Below are 17680 nucleotides of genomic sequence, written 5' to 3' on the forward strand. Positions count from 1 at the left end.
AGAAGCGGGGCAGGCTAAGCTAACTGCTAGCCCATGCAGACCGGCGGTTCCGACAGTCATCCTGGCTGGCGTTCGTTCCCTTGGACAGTGATTTTTTTGTTTAGTTTGGATATGTGTGTTAGTTTGGATACATGTGTTAGTCTGGGTATGTGTGTTCTTGTAGTTTGTGGATGTGTTGTTGTCTTTGTGTTGTGCTGCTGTGGGCTGGGGGAAACGGCATTTTGTTTCATTTCATGTATGCAAGTGCATGAAGTGAAATGACAAAGTGTTCCTGATTCCTGACATATTGCTAAACTAAAAGCATACAAAGACTGGGAAAACTAAGATAACACAACCATAGACAAACACACACACACACAAAAAAAAGAAATCAGTCGGCTAATGGTAAACCGTGTCAGTAATGGACTCTAATGGTCAGTATATTAGCATATCACTCACACTACAACAAAGACAATATTAATAATACCTCTCCAAACTGCAAAAGTTGCCTCAATCAGGAATGAGTAAGAAATTTGTCCTCTTAACAAATTGGAAGAATGGATCCCATATTCTCCCAAGTTTATTAGAGGAGCCACTTATGATTTTTTTCCCCCCAATGTGAGAAAATAAAGGATGTCTCTTATCCCGTGGGTATGAGAGGGAGGTACATTTGATTTCCAACTCAACTGGTCAATATTAGTCTTCCAGCCGGTAGGGGGACAAAAACTAAGACATCTTTTTTGGAAGCAGGGAGGGAAGGCAGTGAGGGGACGACCCCAAACAGTACTCTGAAAGGATCTGGTTCGACTTTTTCCCCAGTTAACAATGATAGGGTATTAAAAAGCTCGGTCCAATAATTACGTGGGGATGGGCAAAGCCAGAACATGAGTAAGAGGTTTGCAGGAGATTGTTGACACTAATCACAGGTTGGTGATACACTATCAACAGATGTTTTCATGGGTGTCTGGGTAGTGTAGGGGTCTATTCCATTATCTACCAACACGGGGACGCTGGTCAAATCCCCGTGTTACCTCCGGCTTGGTCAGGCATCCCTACAGACACAATTGGTTGTGTGGTTGGGAAGCCGGGTGTGGGTATGTTTCCTGGTCGCTGCACTAGCACCTCCTCTGGTCAGTCGGGGCGCTTGTTCGGGGGGCGGTGGGGGAACTGGGGGAAATAGCGTGATGCTCCCACGCGCTACGTCCCCCTGGCGAAACTCCTCGCTGTCAGGTGAAAAGAAACGACTGGTGACTCCACATGTATGGGAGGAGACATGTGGTAGTCTGCAGCCCTCCCTGGATTGTCAGAGGGGGTGGAGCAGAGACCGGCACGGCTCAGAAGAGTGGGGTAATTGGTCATAAACAATTGGGGAAAAAAATGGGGGTAAAATCCAAAACAAAACAAAAAAAAGAGCTCTTTTCATTTTGGTGTCTGGAAAATGTTAGCTTTCTGCTTCTCAACTCAAATGGCCATACTAGTCCTGATGATAGGTCCATCTCTTTGTTTAGACCTCAGTGAGCCCTTCTTTTGACCCGTGCAGTCGGATCCGTACGCAGTAAGCTAATGACAGTCTTCAAAGCTACACTGCTTGCACTGGCCTGCTTTGCTTCTCACACAGTTCCTCCCTTCCCCGCGCCTCGAGCGTGCCGTCGGCTTGATGCACGGAAGTGTCTTACCTGCCTGGAAGTTGAGTAAGGTTCGTTTTTTTTTGCCAGCATTTTGAAGGTAAACAAGGAGAGGTAATCTTGAAGAACCAGACAGGTCAGTAGTGCACCTGTAGGTTGGTGCAGGACTGCGTTGGGTTCGGAGCAGAAATGTTCTTTAGACCCTTATCTCAGAGCTGCTGAGGATCTCCAGGCCAAGCAGAGTTAAGTCACTGGCTGAAAGGATGGGAAACCTCAGAGGTAAGACTGGGTACAAATCACAATTTTCCTTTGCTTGGGGGGCGGGGGCGGGGGGCTCAGATATGGTTTGCCTTCCTTCAATATATATTGGCTTTTCAGTTGTTGTATATCTGTCAGTCTGCTCAGTGCCCAGATTCCTGTGGGCGAAGTTAGACTGCGGAAAAATATTATAGTGGGGCTGATCATATCTTTGTCATAGTTCTGGTCATGGTGTGGGGCTTTCCGCACAACTGCCGTGGCCCTGCAGAAGAAGCATTTCATGGCTGTGCTGCATTCTGCCTGCGAACGGCAGAAGAAACCAACACAAAACAACACAAATCGAGAAAGTAACGCTTTAACAAAACCAATTTCATACTTCGTTTGTGTTGATTAAAAAGAGAATTATGGCGATACTTTCCATTCTGTTGAACGGCGTGCTCGCTCTTGTCCTTTCCAAGAAAACAATATCAAAAGAGAAACCACAGAGGAGGGGTTTGGCTTTGTCCGTACTGATTGGGTTGGCAATCTGGTCGGTGCTGCTCTTCTTTTTTGTGTGTGAAGGGAGGAGGAGGAGGAGGGGGAGGAGGGGGAGTTCCCGTCAAATTGAGAAAGCCTCTCCAGTTTCTTGTCAATGCTCCGCGTTTAAAGAAGGAAAAAAAGCGCCGTGCTCTTGATGCAGAGTTTGTGTAACAGTTGAAAAAACATTTCACCCTTGCCATTCAAATACGACCTCAGTGCCTGGTAAACAAAACATCGCTATGGTAACAGCAGCTGTAACTATGAATGAGCAGGAAAGGATTTTTTGGCGTGTTGATGATAGTAGGCGTCACAGAATGCAATCCCGTGACCAACATACTTAGCAAGAAAACATTATGAAATGCCATTTCAGCACTCACCAACACTTCGTTTGTCATCTCTCCTCATGCACTTGTGGACATGAAATGTAACGAAACGCTGTTTCCCCAGCCCACATTAGTGCAACACAGACAGAAACACATCCAAAAACTACAAGAACACACATACCCACACTGACACACACACCCACACTAACACACACACCCACACTAACACACACACCCACACTAACACACATACCCACACTGACACACATACCCACACTGACACACATACCCACGCTAAGACACATACCCACACTGACACACATACCCACACTAACACACATACCCACACTAACACACATACCCACACTAACACACATACCCACACTAACACATATACCCACACTAACACACATACCCACACTAACACACATACCCACACTGACACACACACCCACACTAACACACACACCCACACTAACACACACACCCACACTGACACACATACCCACACTAACACACATACCCACACTAACACATATACCCACACTGACACACACACCCACACTAACACACACACCCACACTAACACACACACCCAAACTAACACACATACCCACACTAACACACATATCCACACTAACACACATACCCACACTAACACACACACCCACACTAACACACACACCCAAACTAACACACACACCCACACTAACACACATACCCACACTGACACACATACCCACACTGACACACATACCCACACTGACACACATACCCACACTAACACACATACCCACACTGACACACATACCCACACTGACACACACACCCACACTGACACACACACCCACACTGACACATATACCCACACTAACACACATACCCACACTAACACACATACCCACACTAACACACACACCCACACTAACACACATACCCACACTAACACACATACCCACACTAACACACATACCCACACTAAGACACATACCCACACTAACACACATACCCACACTAACACACATACCCACACTAACACATATACCCACACTAACACACATACCCACACTAACACACATACCCACACTAACACACATACCCACACTAACGCACATACCCACACTAACGCACATACCCACACTAACACACATACCCACACTGACACATATACCCACACTGACACACATACCCACACTAACACATATACCCACACTAACACATATACCCACACTAACACACATACCCACACTAACACACATACCCACACTAACACATATACCCACACTAACACACATACCCACACTAACACACACACCCACACTAACACACATACCCACACTAACACACATACCCACACTGACACACACACCCACACTAACACACACACCCACACTAACACACACACCCACACTGACACACATACCCACACTAACACACATACCCACACTAACACATATACCCACACTGACACACACACCCACACTAACACACACACCCACACTAACACACACACCCAAACTAACACACATACCCACACTAACACACATATCCACACTAACACACATATCCACACTAACACACATACCCACACTAACACACACACCCACACTAACACACACACCCAAACTAACACACACACCCACACTAACACACATACCCACACTGACACACATACCCACACTGACACACATACCCACACTGACACACATACCCACACTAACACACATACCCACACTGACACACATACCCACACTGACACACACACCCACACTGACACACACACCCACACTGACACATATACCCACACTAACACACATACCCACACTAACACACATACCCACACTAACACACACACCCACACTAACACACATACCCACACTAACACACATACCCACACTAACACACATACCCACACTAAGACACATACCCACACTAACACACATACCCACACTAACACACATACCCACACTAACACATATACCCACACTAACACACATACCCACACTAACACACATACCCACACTAACACACATACCCACACTAACGCACATACCCACACTAACGCACATACCCACACTAACACACATACCCACACTGACACATATACCCACACTGACACACATACCCACACTAACACATATACCCACACTAACACATATACCCACACTAACACACATACCCACACTAACACACATACCCACACTAACACATATACCCACACTAACACACATACCCACACTAACACACACACCCACACTAACACACATACCCACACTAACACACATACCCACACTAACACACACACCCACACTAACACACATACCCACACTAACACACATACCCACACTGACACACATACCCACACTGACACACATACCCACACTGACACACACACCCACACTGACACACATACCCACACTAACACACATACCCACACTAACACACATACCCACACTGACACACATACCGACACTGACACACATACCCACACTAACACACACACCCACACTAACACACATACCCACACTAACACACATACCCACACTAACACACATACCCACACTAAGACACATACCCACACTAACACACATACCCACACTGACACACATACCCACACTGACACACATACCCACACTGACACACATACCCACACTAACACACATACCCACACTAACACACATACCCACACTAACGCACATACCCACACTAACGCACATACCCACACTAACGCACATACCCACACTGACACATATACCCACACTGACACACATACCCACACTAACACATATACCCACACTAACACATATACCCACACTAACACACATACCCACACTAACACACATACCCACACTAACACATATACCCACACTAACACATATACCCACACTAACACACACACCCACACTAACACACATACCCACACTAACACACATACCCACACTAACACACATACCCACACTAACACACACACCCACACTAACACACATACCCACACTAACACACATACCCACACTAACACATATACCCACACTAACACACATACCCAAACTAACACACATACCCACACTAACACACATACCCACACTAACACACACACCCACACTAACACACATACCCACACTAACACATATACCCACACTAACACATATACCCACACTAACACACATACCCACACTAACACACATACCCACACTAACACACATACCCAAACTAACACACATACCCACACTAACACACATACCCACACTAACACACATACCCAAACTAACACACATACCCACACTAAGACACATACCCACACTAACACACATACCCACACTAACACACATACCCACACTAACACATATACCCACACTAACACACATACCCACACTAACACACATACCCACACTGACACACATACCCACACTAACACACATACCCACACTAACACACATACCCAAACTAACACACATACCCACACTAAGACACATACCCACACTAACACACATACCCACACTAACACATATACCCACACTAACACACATACCCACACTAACACACATACCCACACTGACACACATACCCACACTGACACACATACCCACACTGACACACATACCCACACTAACACACATACCCACACTGACACACATACCCACACTGACACACATACCCACACTAACACACATACCCACACTAACACACATACCCACACTGACACACATACCCACACTAACACACATACCCACACTAACACACATACCCACACATATCCACACTAACACACATACCCACACTAACACACATACCCACACTAACACACATACCCACACTAACACACATACCCAAACTAACACACATACCCACACTAACACATATACCCACACTAACACACATACCCACACTAACACACATACCCAAACTAACACACATACCCACACTAAGACACATACCCACACTAACACACATACCCACACTAACACACATACCCACACTAACACATATACCCACACTAACACACATACCCACACTGACACACATACCCACACTGACACACATACCCACACTAACACACATACCCACACTAACGCACATACCCACACTGACGCACATACCCACACTGACACACATACCCACACTGACACACATACCCACACTAACACACATACCCACACTAACACAAATACCCACACTAACACACATACCCACACTGACACACATACCCACACTGACACACATACCCACACTAACACACATACCCACACTAACACACATACCCACACTAAGACACATACCCACACTAACACACATACCCACACTAACACACATACCCACACTAACACATATACCCACACTGACACACATACCCACACTGACACACATACCCACACTAACAGACATACCCACACTAACACACATACCCACACTAAGACACATACCCACACTAACACACATACCCACACTAACACACATACCCACACTAACACACATACCCACACTAACACACATACCCACACTGACACACATACCCACACTGACACACATACCCACACTAACACACATACCCACACTAACACACATACCCACACTAACACATATACCCACACTAAGACACATACCCACACTAACACACATACCCACACTAACACACATACCCACACTAACACACATACCCACACTAACACACATATCAAAACTAAACAAAAAAAAAACCACTGTCCAAGGGAGCGAGCGCCAGCCAGGATGACTGTCAGAACCGCCGGTCTGTCTCGTGTATTCTAACCCTGGCTGCTGTATGGCCAGGGTACTGCCGAGACACCTTGAAACACTGTGGTGACAGAATCCCAGAATATCTTAGGGTCACGTTTCGGTCAGATGTCTGGGGGGGACCTCCCGCATACTTGGCTTGGCTCGTCCCCTCTCCCCACAAGCTCCCCGGGTCCAGGCCTTTTCTGTTCTCATTGTAAACAACCCAGCCAGCTCACAAACTGGCTGTCAGCCTGAACTAAATGATTCCCTTTCTTTGTGTGTGTGTGTGTGTGTGTGTGTGTTTGTGTACACCAGTGTGTATGCAGGGTGTTCTCTTGTACTTTTAGAACAGTGTCGATCTGGTCGGTCGGGGCGCCTGTTCAGGGGGAGGGGGAACTGGGGGGAATAGCGTGATCCTCCCATGTGCTACGTCCCCCTGGTGAAACTCCTCACTGTCAGGTGAAAAGAAACGGCTGGCGACTCCACATGTACGGGAGGACACATGTGGTAGTCTGCAGCCCTCCCCGGATCAGCAGAGGGGATGGAGCAGAGACCGGGACGGCTCAGAAGAGTGGGGTAATTGGCCGGATATAAGTGGGGAGAAAAGAGGGGGAGATCCAAAAAAAGAAAAAGAGCGGCGTCCTTCTCACCAAAGTGACTGTTATTCACTTGAGCTAATACAGACCTGTCCAGTCAACCACAGGCTGCCACTGTGAGTTTGGAATATTGAAGTAGACAGCTTTATGGAAAAAAAATACCGAGTTAAAAACTTGCGACGGGGCTCTATTGTAAATGATTTTCGATGATTCCTTTAGCAGCTTATATTTCACCCTATATTGGGAGGCGGGGAAATTGCCTGTATTCTGTCTGTGTGGTGAAGGTGATTGTGGAGCTCAAGTGATATGTGTAAAATCGATGAGCAGTATGTATCTCCATCTTCGTAGCATTTAGACGAGAGCGGCAGCAGATTTCCAAGGCAATAAAATCACGAGGAAAATGCCCACTTTCCCCGGAGTCAAACGGCTCCGGCATTATCAGGCCCCGCGCTGCAGCCGGAGCGGTAGTTTAGCTGCCTGATCCAGCTCCGCGAGCTCCTTCTAGTAAATATGGATCCACCTTCAGCAGCCTTCCCCAGACACTCTCCCTGTCAGCGGATATAATGAGGCCATAACTATTTGTCCTCCGCTTGCATTTCAGCTCTTGTTGTGTGGGAGGCCAAGAGAGTGGGTGAAGGAGTGTGAAAGGGTGAGAGAGAGAGAGACGCAGCGAGGGAGGGTAAGAGTGAGGCGACCGCCTGTCTCTTCAGTTGCGCCGGTGATGTTTTCTTGTGAAAACTGTACTTTCCTGCTCGCTGTGCGCCTGCCCATCCAGCCGTTCCCCCCACCCCCCGCCCGCCACACACCGCTCTGACACGTGCACGTGTACACATACGTACGTGCCAGGCATTCTTGGTCATTTTTGGCATTCACGGATTTAGAATTCCCTCTCTTCCGGGGCCTCACGTCCCGCTGTCGTTGGCTACTTTGCCTCAGTCTATATAGGCGCATGTGGACGCTGTCCCATGACGTGCTCTTTAAATAAAGAAGTCATACTGCACTGGTTTGTTGTCTTAAGGCCATATGCAATTGACTTGTGCTGTTGTAGACGTGAAATATTGGCAAGTGTTTTGTTTCAAACGGGCCATATGGCATGTGTGGGTGTGTGTATGTCCTGGTGTTGGCGTGTGACCACCAGTCAGCACTCAACATCGCCGCTTGGTTGTGTGTGTGTATGTGCGTTCGTGTGTGTGTGTGTGTGTGTGTGTGCGTGCGTCCGTGCATGTGTGTGTGTGTGTGTGGAGTCAACTCAAGTATGTCTATTTGTGCAATGTGTTTGCACATATGCACATGCACAGTGCTCTGAGTGTGTTTGTGTCTGTTTATACAAGATGCTTTTCTCAGCGGAGTGCCTGTGGTGACCATATTGTGTGTGTGTGTGTGTGTGTGTGTGTGTGTGTGTGTGTGCTCGCTCTTGTGTTTTTCCCTGTGCAGGAGGAATGCCAGCTCCTGAGCAGAGCCCAGTGAAGGAGGAGGGGCTTCTGCTGACCACCCGAGAGGGGTCCACTGGCAACAACATGGAGGCAGACAACACAGCAAACAACATCCTGGCCTCCGTCAAAGAACAGGTAAGCAGACGCTCCTTACACCTTTCGCGCCATGCTCTCTCATTTTTCCTTTTTTTTTTTCCTGCCAAGACAACTCATAGCTCTGTTAGCTGTTTCATATCCTGGCACTAATGAGAATCAGGGGGTAAGGTTTTTATGAAGAATTTGTTTTCTATCATTGACAATTGTGGTTTGCCGTAATACCTCTTAATGAGACGTGCACGTAGCATGGTGCATGTACCAGGTTATACTCACATGTTATGCCGAGAGGAGATTCTTCCACTGCAAGGTGTGTGTGTGTGTGTGTGTGTGTGTGTGTGTGTGTGTGTGTGTGTGTGCGTGCGTGTGTGTGTGCACATACACGAGGGTATTTGCGTCACACCGTCGGCACTGTCACAATATCATCTACCTCCGACACAGAGCCATCCTGCAGCAGGAAGTTGTCTTATCTCCCTGCATGGATTGATGAAAACATGGTGTTTGTAGCGGAGCTTCTGTCACAGTGGGCTTTGTTTGCTCTCTTGTTGTGGTGAAGAGGGCTTGAAATATTCTTTGCTGGAAGCTATTGGCTCTTTTTTCGGTTTGCAGTCATGTCCGCGCTCGTATTGATTCGTAATCAGAAGGGCCATCTTGAGCAAACAAAGCGGTGAGCCTGTGGAAGGACATGCTCTCTGACTCACCCCCCCCCATCTCTCTCTCCCTCCCTCCCTCCCTCTCTGTCTCTGTGTTTGTGTGTGTGTTTGTGTGTGTGTCTCTCTCTCTCTCTCTGTCTCTCTCTCTCTCTGCCTGTCTCTCTCTCTCTCTTTCTCTGCCTGTCTCCCCTCCCTCCCTCTCTCTCTCTCTCTCTCTCTCTCTCTCTCTCTCTCTCTGTCTCTCTGTCTCTCTCTGCCTGTCTGTTTGTGTGTGTGTGTGTGTGTGTGTGTCTCTCTCTCTTTCTCTGTCTCTGTGTCTCTCTGTCTCTCTCTGCCTGTCTCCCTCCCTCCCTCTCTCTCTCTCTCTTTCTCTGTCTCTGTGTCTCTCTCTCTCTCTGCCTGTCTCCCTCCCTCCCTCTCTCTCTTTCTCTGTCTCTGTGTCTCTCTGTCTCTCTCTGCCTGTCTGTTTGTGTGTGTGTGTGTGTGTGTGTCTCTCTCCTCTCTGCCTGTCTGTCTGTCTCTCTCTCTCCTCTCTCTCTCTCTCTCTCTCTCTCTCTCTCTCTCTCTCTCTCTCTCTCTCTCTCTCTCTCTCTCTCTCTCTCTCTCTCTCTCTCTCTCTCTCTCTCTCTCTCTCTCCCTCTCTCTCTCTCTCTCTTTCTCTGTCTCTGTGTCTCTCTCTCTCTCTGCCTGTCTCCCTCCCTCCCTCTCTCTCTTTCTCTGTCTCTGTGTCTCTGTGTCTCTCTCTGCCTGTCTCCCTCCCTCCCTCTCTCTCTCTCTCTCTGTCACTGTGTCTCTCTGTCTCTCTCTGCCTGTCTGTTTGTGTGTGTGTGTGTGTGTGTGTCTCTCTCTCTCTGCCTGTCTGTCTGTCTCTCTCTCTCTCTCTCTCTCTCTCTCTCTCTCTCTCTCTCTCTCTCTCTCTCTCTCTCTCTCTCTCTCTCTCTGTGATTCATTCACTTGCTCTTTTTCCCCTTGTACTGGTTACCTTGCCGGCTATGGCTCCCTTCCTGTCTGGCACTGCTCCAGCCTTCTGTCTGTCTGCTGGGGTGTCACTGCAAAGCCAGAGGGAAGGATCCTGAAGTTTACTCGCTGGTACTGATGTCCCTCGGTGCACCCCAGCAGAGACAGATAGGTCGTCAGTTCTTCTGCTTATCTAAAGACCAGGATGTGACGTGAGTGAAACGAGAAGATGATTCCCCAATAAACAAATAATGCGAGTTGGCTGTGTAGCCAATAAGCCTTGTTGTTTGAAGTCAGCGTGAAATTGAAACATAATTTTCATCGCATCACTAATTGCTTTAATCGTCACTCATTGTGTACTGTGTCTTTCTACCAAGAAGAAATATGAAAGTAGAACTCCGTTTTGCTGTTTTACTCTTTTTAAGAGCACCCCGTAGTTCAGGTTCTCTCAGCTGATCTTTCTTTCTGATACCCATGCCTTATTTACATACAGCCTATCGGATCCAATCATCACATCGTGAAACAGCGCCCACCCTTACCGCCAACCTTGCTGGTACTTGTCACTCAAAGGTCAGCTCATGAATATTAATGAGGACTAGACCAGTCCTGCACAGTGCTTCAGACAACTGAGTACGTTTTTGGATAAAGATATCTGCAACATTAGTCATTTACAAATGAAAAAAAATGTTGCTCAGTGTGTGTTGAAAGTTAAACCCGGTTCCTGATTCCAGTCTGACTTTTAAGCTTCCCGGGGGTTTGTGGCTTTCGTTTATCCAAGTCAACAAGAAGGAGGGAGCACCTGCCGATGTCACTTCCTTCCCCGGAGGGCTTCCCAGCTGCTTGTCCGGCTCCGGCAGATAGAGAGGAAGGCAGGCGGGCGGGCAGGCAGGCAGGCGGGCGGGCGGGCAGGCAGGCGGGCGGGCAGGGAGAGCAAGTTGCCTAAGCTTTGCTCTTGGTATGACAGGCTGGAGACACACCTCGGGAATTCCTGTTAGAGAACTGAGAGACTGAGTTAATTATTTATGGTGTTAGCAGGCATTGGAGAGGGTGAATGAGAGGGAACAGGAGAGGGTGTTTCTTGAGGTAAGAGACGAGGCTAGTGTGTTAGGATGTGTGTGTGTGTGTGCGGGGTTTTTTTCCCCCTCCGGTCTTTTGCGCAAGGCTTTCCTGTGATTGTTGAGAGGCGAACCTTCGAGGGATCCCAACATTGGCGTAAACATGCCGGCCCGCTGTGTTAGAGCTAGAGCTGGGGCTTAGGATGAGGGGCTTGTGTGGTAAGTACGTCCTCTCACTGTTTCTCGTTTTCGGCCAGTTCTGCTTCCCATCTATTTGTGAACGTCTTCTTCATTTTTAATTGCTCTACCCTGTCTTTGTTTTCTTTGTCCGTCTGGGGTTTTTGTTCTTTCAAACATGTCCATATATCTGCTGATGTTTGGGCTGGCCAGGCTCTGCCCCAGATGCCCAAACAAGGACAGATTCTCCAGGAGTTCTTTTGATTGCATTGCCCCCCCCCCCCCGGGTTCGCTTAGAGACTAATGCCTCGTCTCCTTCTGCTCTGCTGACTACTAACAAGGCTCATTCTTTCTGCTGCTCATGGGAGGATTGGGCTCCGTCGTCCTGCAGTTTGCTTGTTATTTGAGTCCCATCTTCGCTCCGTGGTCCTTTATTGCCACTGACCCACCAGCCGGATGACACGTCCATAACTGCTTGTTAAGGACCGCGTTTCAGCACTGTGCTGCTTCTTACCTGCAACTTTCTTTCTTCTTCTTTTTTTTTTGGACCCCCCCCCCCCCTTTCTCCCCAATTGTACCCGGCCAATCACCCCACTCTTCCGAGACGTCCCGCTCTCTGCTCCACCCCCTCTGCTGATCTGGGGAGGGCTGCAGACTACCACATGCCTCCTCCCATACATGTGGAGTCACCAGCCGCCTCTTTTCACCTGACAGTGAGGAGTTTCACCAGGGGGACGAAGCGCATGGGAGGATCACGCTATTCCCCCCAGTTCCCCCTCCCCCCTGAGCAGGCGCCCCGACCGACCAGAGGAGACGGTAGTGCAGCGACCAGGACACATACCCACATCCAGCTTCCCACCTGCAGACACAGCCAGTTGTGTCTGTAGGGACGCCCGACCAAGCCGGAGGTAACATGGGGATTCGAACCAGCGATCCCTGTGTTGGTAGGCAACAGAATGGACTGCTATGTTACCCGGATGCGCCAGTACCTGCGACTTTCTGAGAACTGGACAGTATTTCTCCTCTTTTACATATTCACAAAAGCAAATAATGAAAGAAAAGAATAGGTTTGGAATTAACTTTACATGTGCTCCCTCTCCAATATTTGTCATCTAGTTAAGATTTTATTTCGCCGAAGGTTGTTTTTTTTAATCACTTTCATCAGGAGTGTAATTGAAGCAGTGGGAAGCAGCAGATTGGCACTCAGCCAACCAGTTTCTCCATTGCATGGATTCAGCGATCACGAAGCTGCTGTTTGTGTTCTCCATGTGTACTTTACTGCGATACGGAGGTGAAAGTCTGGGAATACATAGTGGGAACCTGCTAAAACAAGGCATTCAGTAATACTGCTTCTGCATACAGACCAGATACTAAAACGTCACCCCTTGTTAACGTTTAATCTTTCTGCTGGTTAAGGATGCTCATTGGGAAGATTTGTCTTGACTGACAGGGAGGCTGATAACAACACTGGTATAATTCATTCAGCTTGCACAACAAACACTCATGGCCCGACTGTGTATGGGCACCCCTCCATCCTAGGGGGTGGCAGTCTGGTTACTGGAGGGTTGTTGGTTCAAGCCTTGGCTCCCCCTGGCAAAATTGTTGAGGTGTCCCTGAGCAAGACACCTGAGTTTTGAGCTGGTTGTTACCTTGCATGGTTGAACACTGCCATTGGTGTGTGTGTGTGTGTGTGTGTGTGTGTGTGTGTGTGTGTGTGTGTGTGTGTGTGTGAAGACATTAATTGTAAAGTGCTTTGGATAAAAGTGCTATAAATGCAGTGCATTTACCATTTACTAAAACAACTTCCTTGAGTTTGAAGGGAACAGGAGGTGCACAGGAGAGGTCCATCCCCTCTTTGCTTCATACGTCAGAGACCTCCCCCCTCCCCTTGCTTCCTCTTCTGAAAAGAGAAGGGTGACGGGGGAAGAGTTTCGGGGCGGAACGGGTGGATAAGAGTAACAGAAATGTTACATGGTCTGTGGACGTTGGCGGTTTTATGTGAACCTCCGCCGGGAGATGCTGAACACGGCTGAAAGCTAGAATATGCTCTGAAGTGAAAAAAGAAGAGAAGAAAAAACAGGAAGGGAAAAAGTTCAGTGTGTGTGTGTGTGTGTGTGTGTGTGTGTGTGTGTGTGTGTGTGTGTGTGTGTGTGTGTGTTTTAAATTCTTGCCCCGCCTCCTAGGCTTGGCTACTTTATCGTTAAATCACTGTTCTTCCTGGGCCTGCTGTGGCCTTGTCTGGCCCGGCCTGTTCAGGGAGTAACAGGGTGGAACCATTAGAGTCAACAACAGCTGAGGAATTCTTCTAGCTGCAAAATAGACCACTTTTAAGAGTACGTTTTTATATGCTTTTTATCTATCCATTTCTCTATTACTCATATCAGCATTAGCATGTTGCTAGTTATGGCTACAGTTGGTGTTGCACAGATTGGTCTTGTGTACAAAACGGTATCTCTGACAGGCGGGACAGAGTTTGACAAGAATGATGTGAAATGACATATTGACAATCTGGACAATAATCTGGGCAGAATGATGAGACAGGGAAAAGGAAATTACTGAAACTGTTTGAATGGATGACTTGGGGTATGCATTAGAGATGCACCAATCCACTTTTTTTCAGTTCCGATCCCAGTGCTCGAATTTGGATATCTGCTGATACCGACACCGCAGCTCTTTTTTTCTTGAATATTATTATTGTCATCGTCGTCATTGGTATTATGTGTAAGGTTAAGAGACTGTAGTAAACCACACAGCACTTCTTATTAAAAGAGCAAAAAATATACAAAAATGCATTAAATTTTAATTTTTTGCAAAGCAGTTTTTTGAACTGCAGGCTTCACATACAAACAAACGGGTATAGAAGTGCAAATTGCTTTGGTAAGTCCATTAATGTGGTGTCACAGTGGTTAGCGCAGTCGCCTCACAACAAGAAGGTCCTGGGTTCGAGCCCTGGGGTAGTCCAACCTTGGGGGTCGTCCTCTGTGTGGAGTTTGCATGTTCTCCCTGTGTCTGTGTGGGTTTCCTCCGGGTGCTCCGGTTTCCTCCCACAGTCCAAACACATGTAGGTCAGGTGAATCGGCCGTATTAAATTGTCCCTAGGTGTGAATGTGTGGGTGTGTGTGTGTGTGTGCGTGTGCGTGTGTGTGTGGGGGCCCTGTGTGATGGCTGTCCAGGGTGTCTCCCCGCCTGCTGCCCAATGACTGCTGGGATAGGCTCCAGCATCCCTGCGACCCTGAGAGCAGGATAAGCGGTTTGGATAATGGATGAAGTCCTTTAATGTTTTGAAAAACTTGAACAAATCAAGTGCACACAATGCATAAAAGATATATATATATATATATATATATATATATATATATAATTTTTTTAACTACTTTATTGATCCCCATGGGGAAATTATGCTCTTCATTTAACCCATCCTAGCTGTGTAGCTAGGAGCAGTGGACAGCCACCGTGCAGCACCCAGGGACCAACTGCAGTTCGTCTTGCCATGCCTCGGACAAGGGCACAGACAGGAGTATTAACCCTAACATACATGCCTTTTTGATGGGAGGGGGGGGACCAGAGCATGAGTGAATTACATCAGTATTGGCACCTGATCCTGATTGGTTCAGATCGGTCCCAATTCTAATGCGTTGTAGACCTTTGGACTGTTCATGGTTAAAAACAGCAAACCTGAAATAGTAGTGCTGCATTTGCTTATGTTTAACCACTTGAGCTGTTCTGAAATAGAGTTAGCTGGAAGTCCCAGAGAGTTGAGTGAATCCATGTGGACATGTTTAGTGGGAGAAACACATCACTCATCTAAGTTACCTCGTCAGTCTCAGCTGACTGCAGGTATCCCACCCTTATAAACAGCACAGTTGCATAATGACCGAAACGAACCATCGGTTTCATTAGCAAATTGCATATGAAACCGATTACTGGTTTCAGTCATTATGCATATGCAAATTGCCTATGAAACTGATCATTGGTTCTGGTCGCATTGGTTCTGGTCGTAATGCAGCTGTGCTGTTTATGAGGGTGGGATACCTGCAGTCAGCTGAGACTGACGAGGTCACTTAGATGAGTGATGAATAAGCGTTGTGTCCAAATGAACTGATTCAACTTTCTGGGATTTCCTTACATGGATTATTGAGCATGCATCAAGACAGTCAGCTAGCTAGAAAGGATCTGCGTTTCCCCCACGGCTGTCTTGCTTTACCTTAAGCTGGGATCAGACTACACAATATTTTTGTCTTTCACGATGGTCACCATGTCAGATTAGGCAGTCGTAATGCAATACATTCTTTTCGTATCTTGGCCGGGAGACTGGCAACGCTACAAGTATGACCCCGACCAATCATCGTGTGCTGCCTTTCGTGATCTTGCATGAGTTTATAGGTTGTTGGGTAGGAGGGTCAAGAAGTTCAAGAAATTGTCAATCATGGCTACAGAAATCCTGTGTGATGGTGAAAGAAAGAAAGAAAAAATGATTGTGTACACTGTTGCGGCTAGTACTACTGGGGAATGATAACCTAGCATAGCTTAACCAGCTACTCACTGGGCTGCTGAAGTGCCTCCACTATTTCTCGCCAACATTTAGCCCGTCTTTTTTGACTCTGTCATGGTACTCCCTCAAAGAAATGTCAAAAAGGCAGGGGTAGGGGCATAGCAGTCTATTCCATTGCCTACCAACATGGGGAGAAAAGGGGGGGGGCAGGGGTATTGTTGCCACTGCTCAATGACCCTTTCCTCAGTTTCGTCATTCCACCTGACAGCAGCAATACTAGCATGGCGTTCTCATTGCCATGTTTACGTATGTGCACCAGAGAGCGCTCTATCCTGTTGGTCAACATCACGGAACACGATGTAGGAGATGTCAGACTAAACAGGAAACTACAAAAGAAATCTGACATGCTAGACTTTTCGTCAGGGTGGTGTGGGGTGTCCCAGACAACCACATCACTGTTCTTTGATTATGTCACACTACATAGGGTACAGACGCCCGTTCGTCATCCCTGATGTTCCAAATTGGGCCCGACACTAGAAATTCGTCGGTGACAACAAAATCTTATCAAAATCTGGCTGAAATCGAGTAGTGTGACCCTGGCATTAGAGATTTGTGACTGTTCTAGTTGGTTCATCTCTTTGGGGACTTAATATAAGTAATGTTCTCAAAGATACCCCCTTTACAGATGCAGTTTTTCTTTGTGGTGCTGTTCAAGTGAGGCAGCCATCGGTGCTGACAGAGCAGGCATCAGTGAATACGAGGTCAGGCCTCTGTAAAGAGTCTGCTATT

General features: G+C 47.4%; 1 protein-coding gene across 1 annotated transcript in view; it reads left to right on the forward strand.

Moving 5' to 3' along the window:
* The window catches only part of pkp4 (plakophilin 4), a 117465-nt gene that overhangs the window by 16749 nt on the left and 83036 nt on the right, over positions 1–17680 (forward strand). Inside the window, exon 2 of the mRNA XM_056288858.1 lies at positions 9466–9599. Within this exon, the coding sequence (XP_056144833.1) occupies positions 9471–9599 (129 nt within the window). The 5' untranslated portion in view covers positions 9466–9470. The remainder of the gene's footprint in view (positions 1–9465; positions 9600–17680) is intronic.

This window comes from Lampris incognitus, chromosome 11, assembly GCF_029633865.1.
Source record: "Lampris incognitus isolate fLamInc1 chromosome 11, fLamInc1.hap2, whole genome shotgun sequence".
Taxonomy (NCBI): Eukaryota; Metazoa; Chordata; class Actinopteri; order Lampriformes; family Lampridae; genus Lampris; species Lampris incognitus.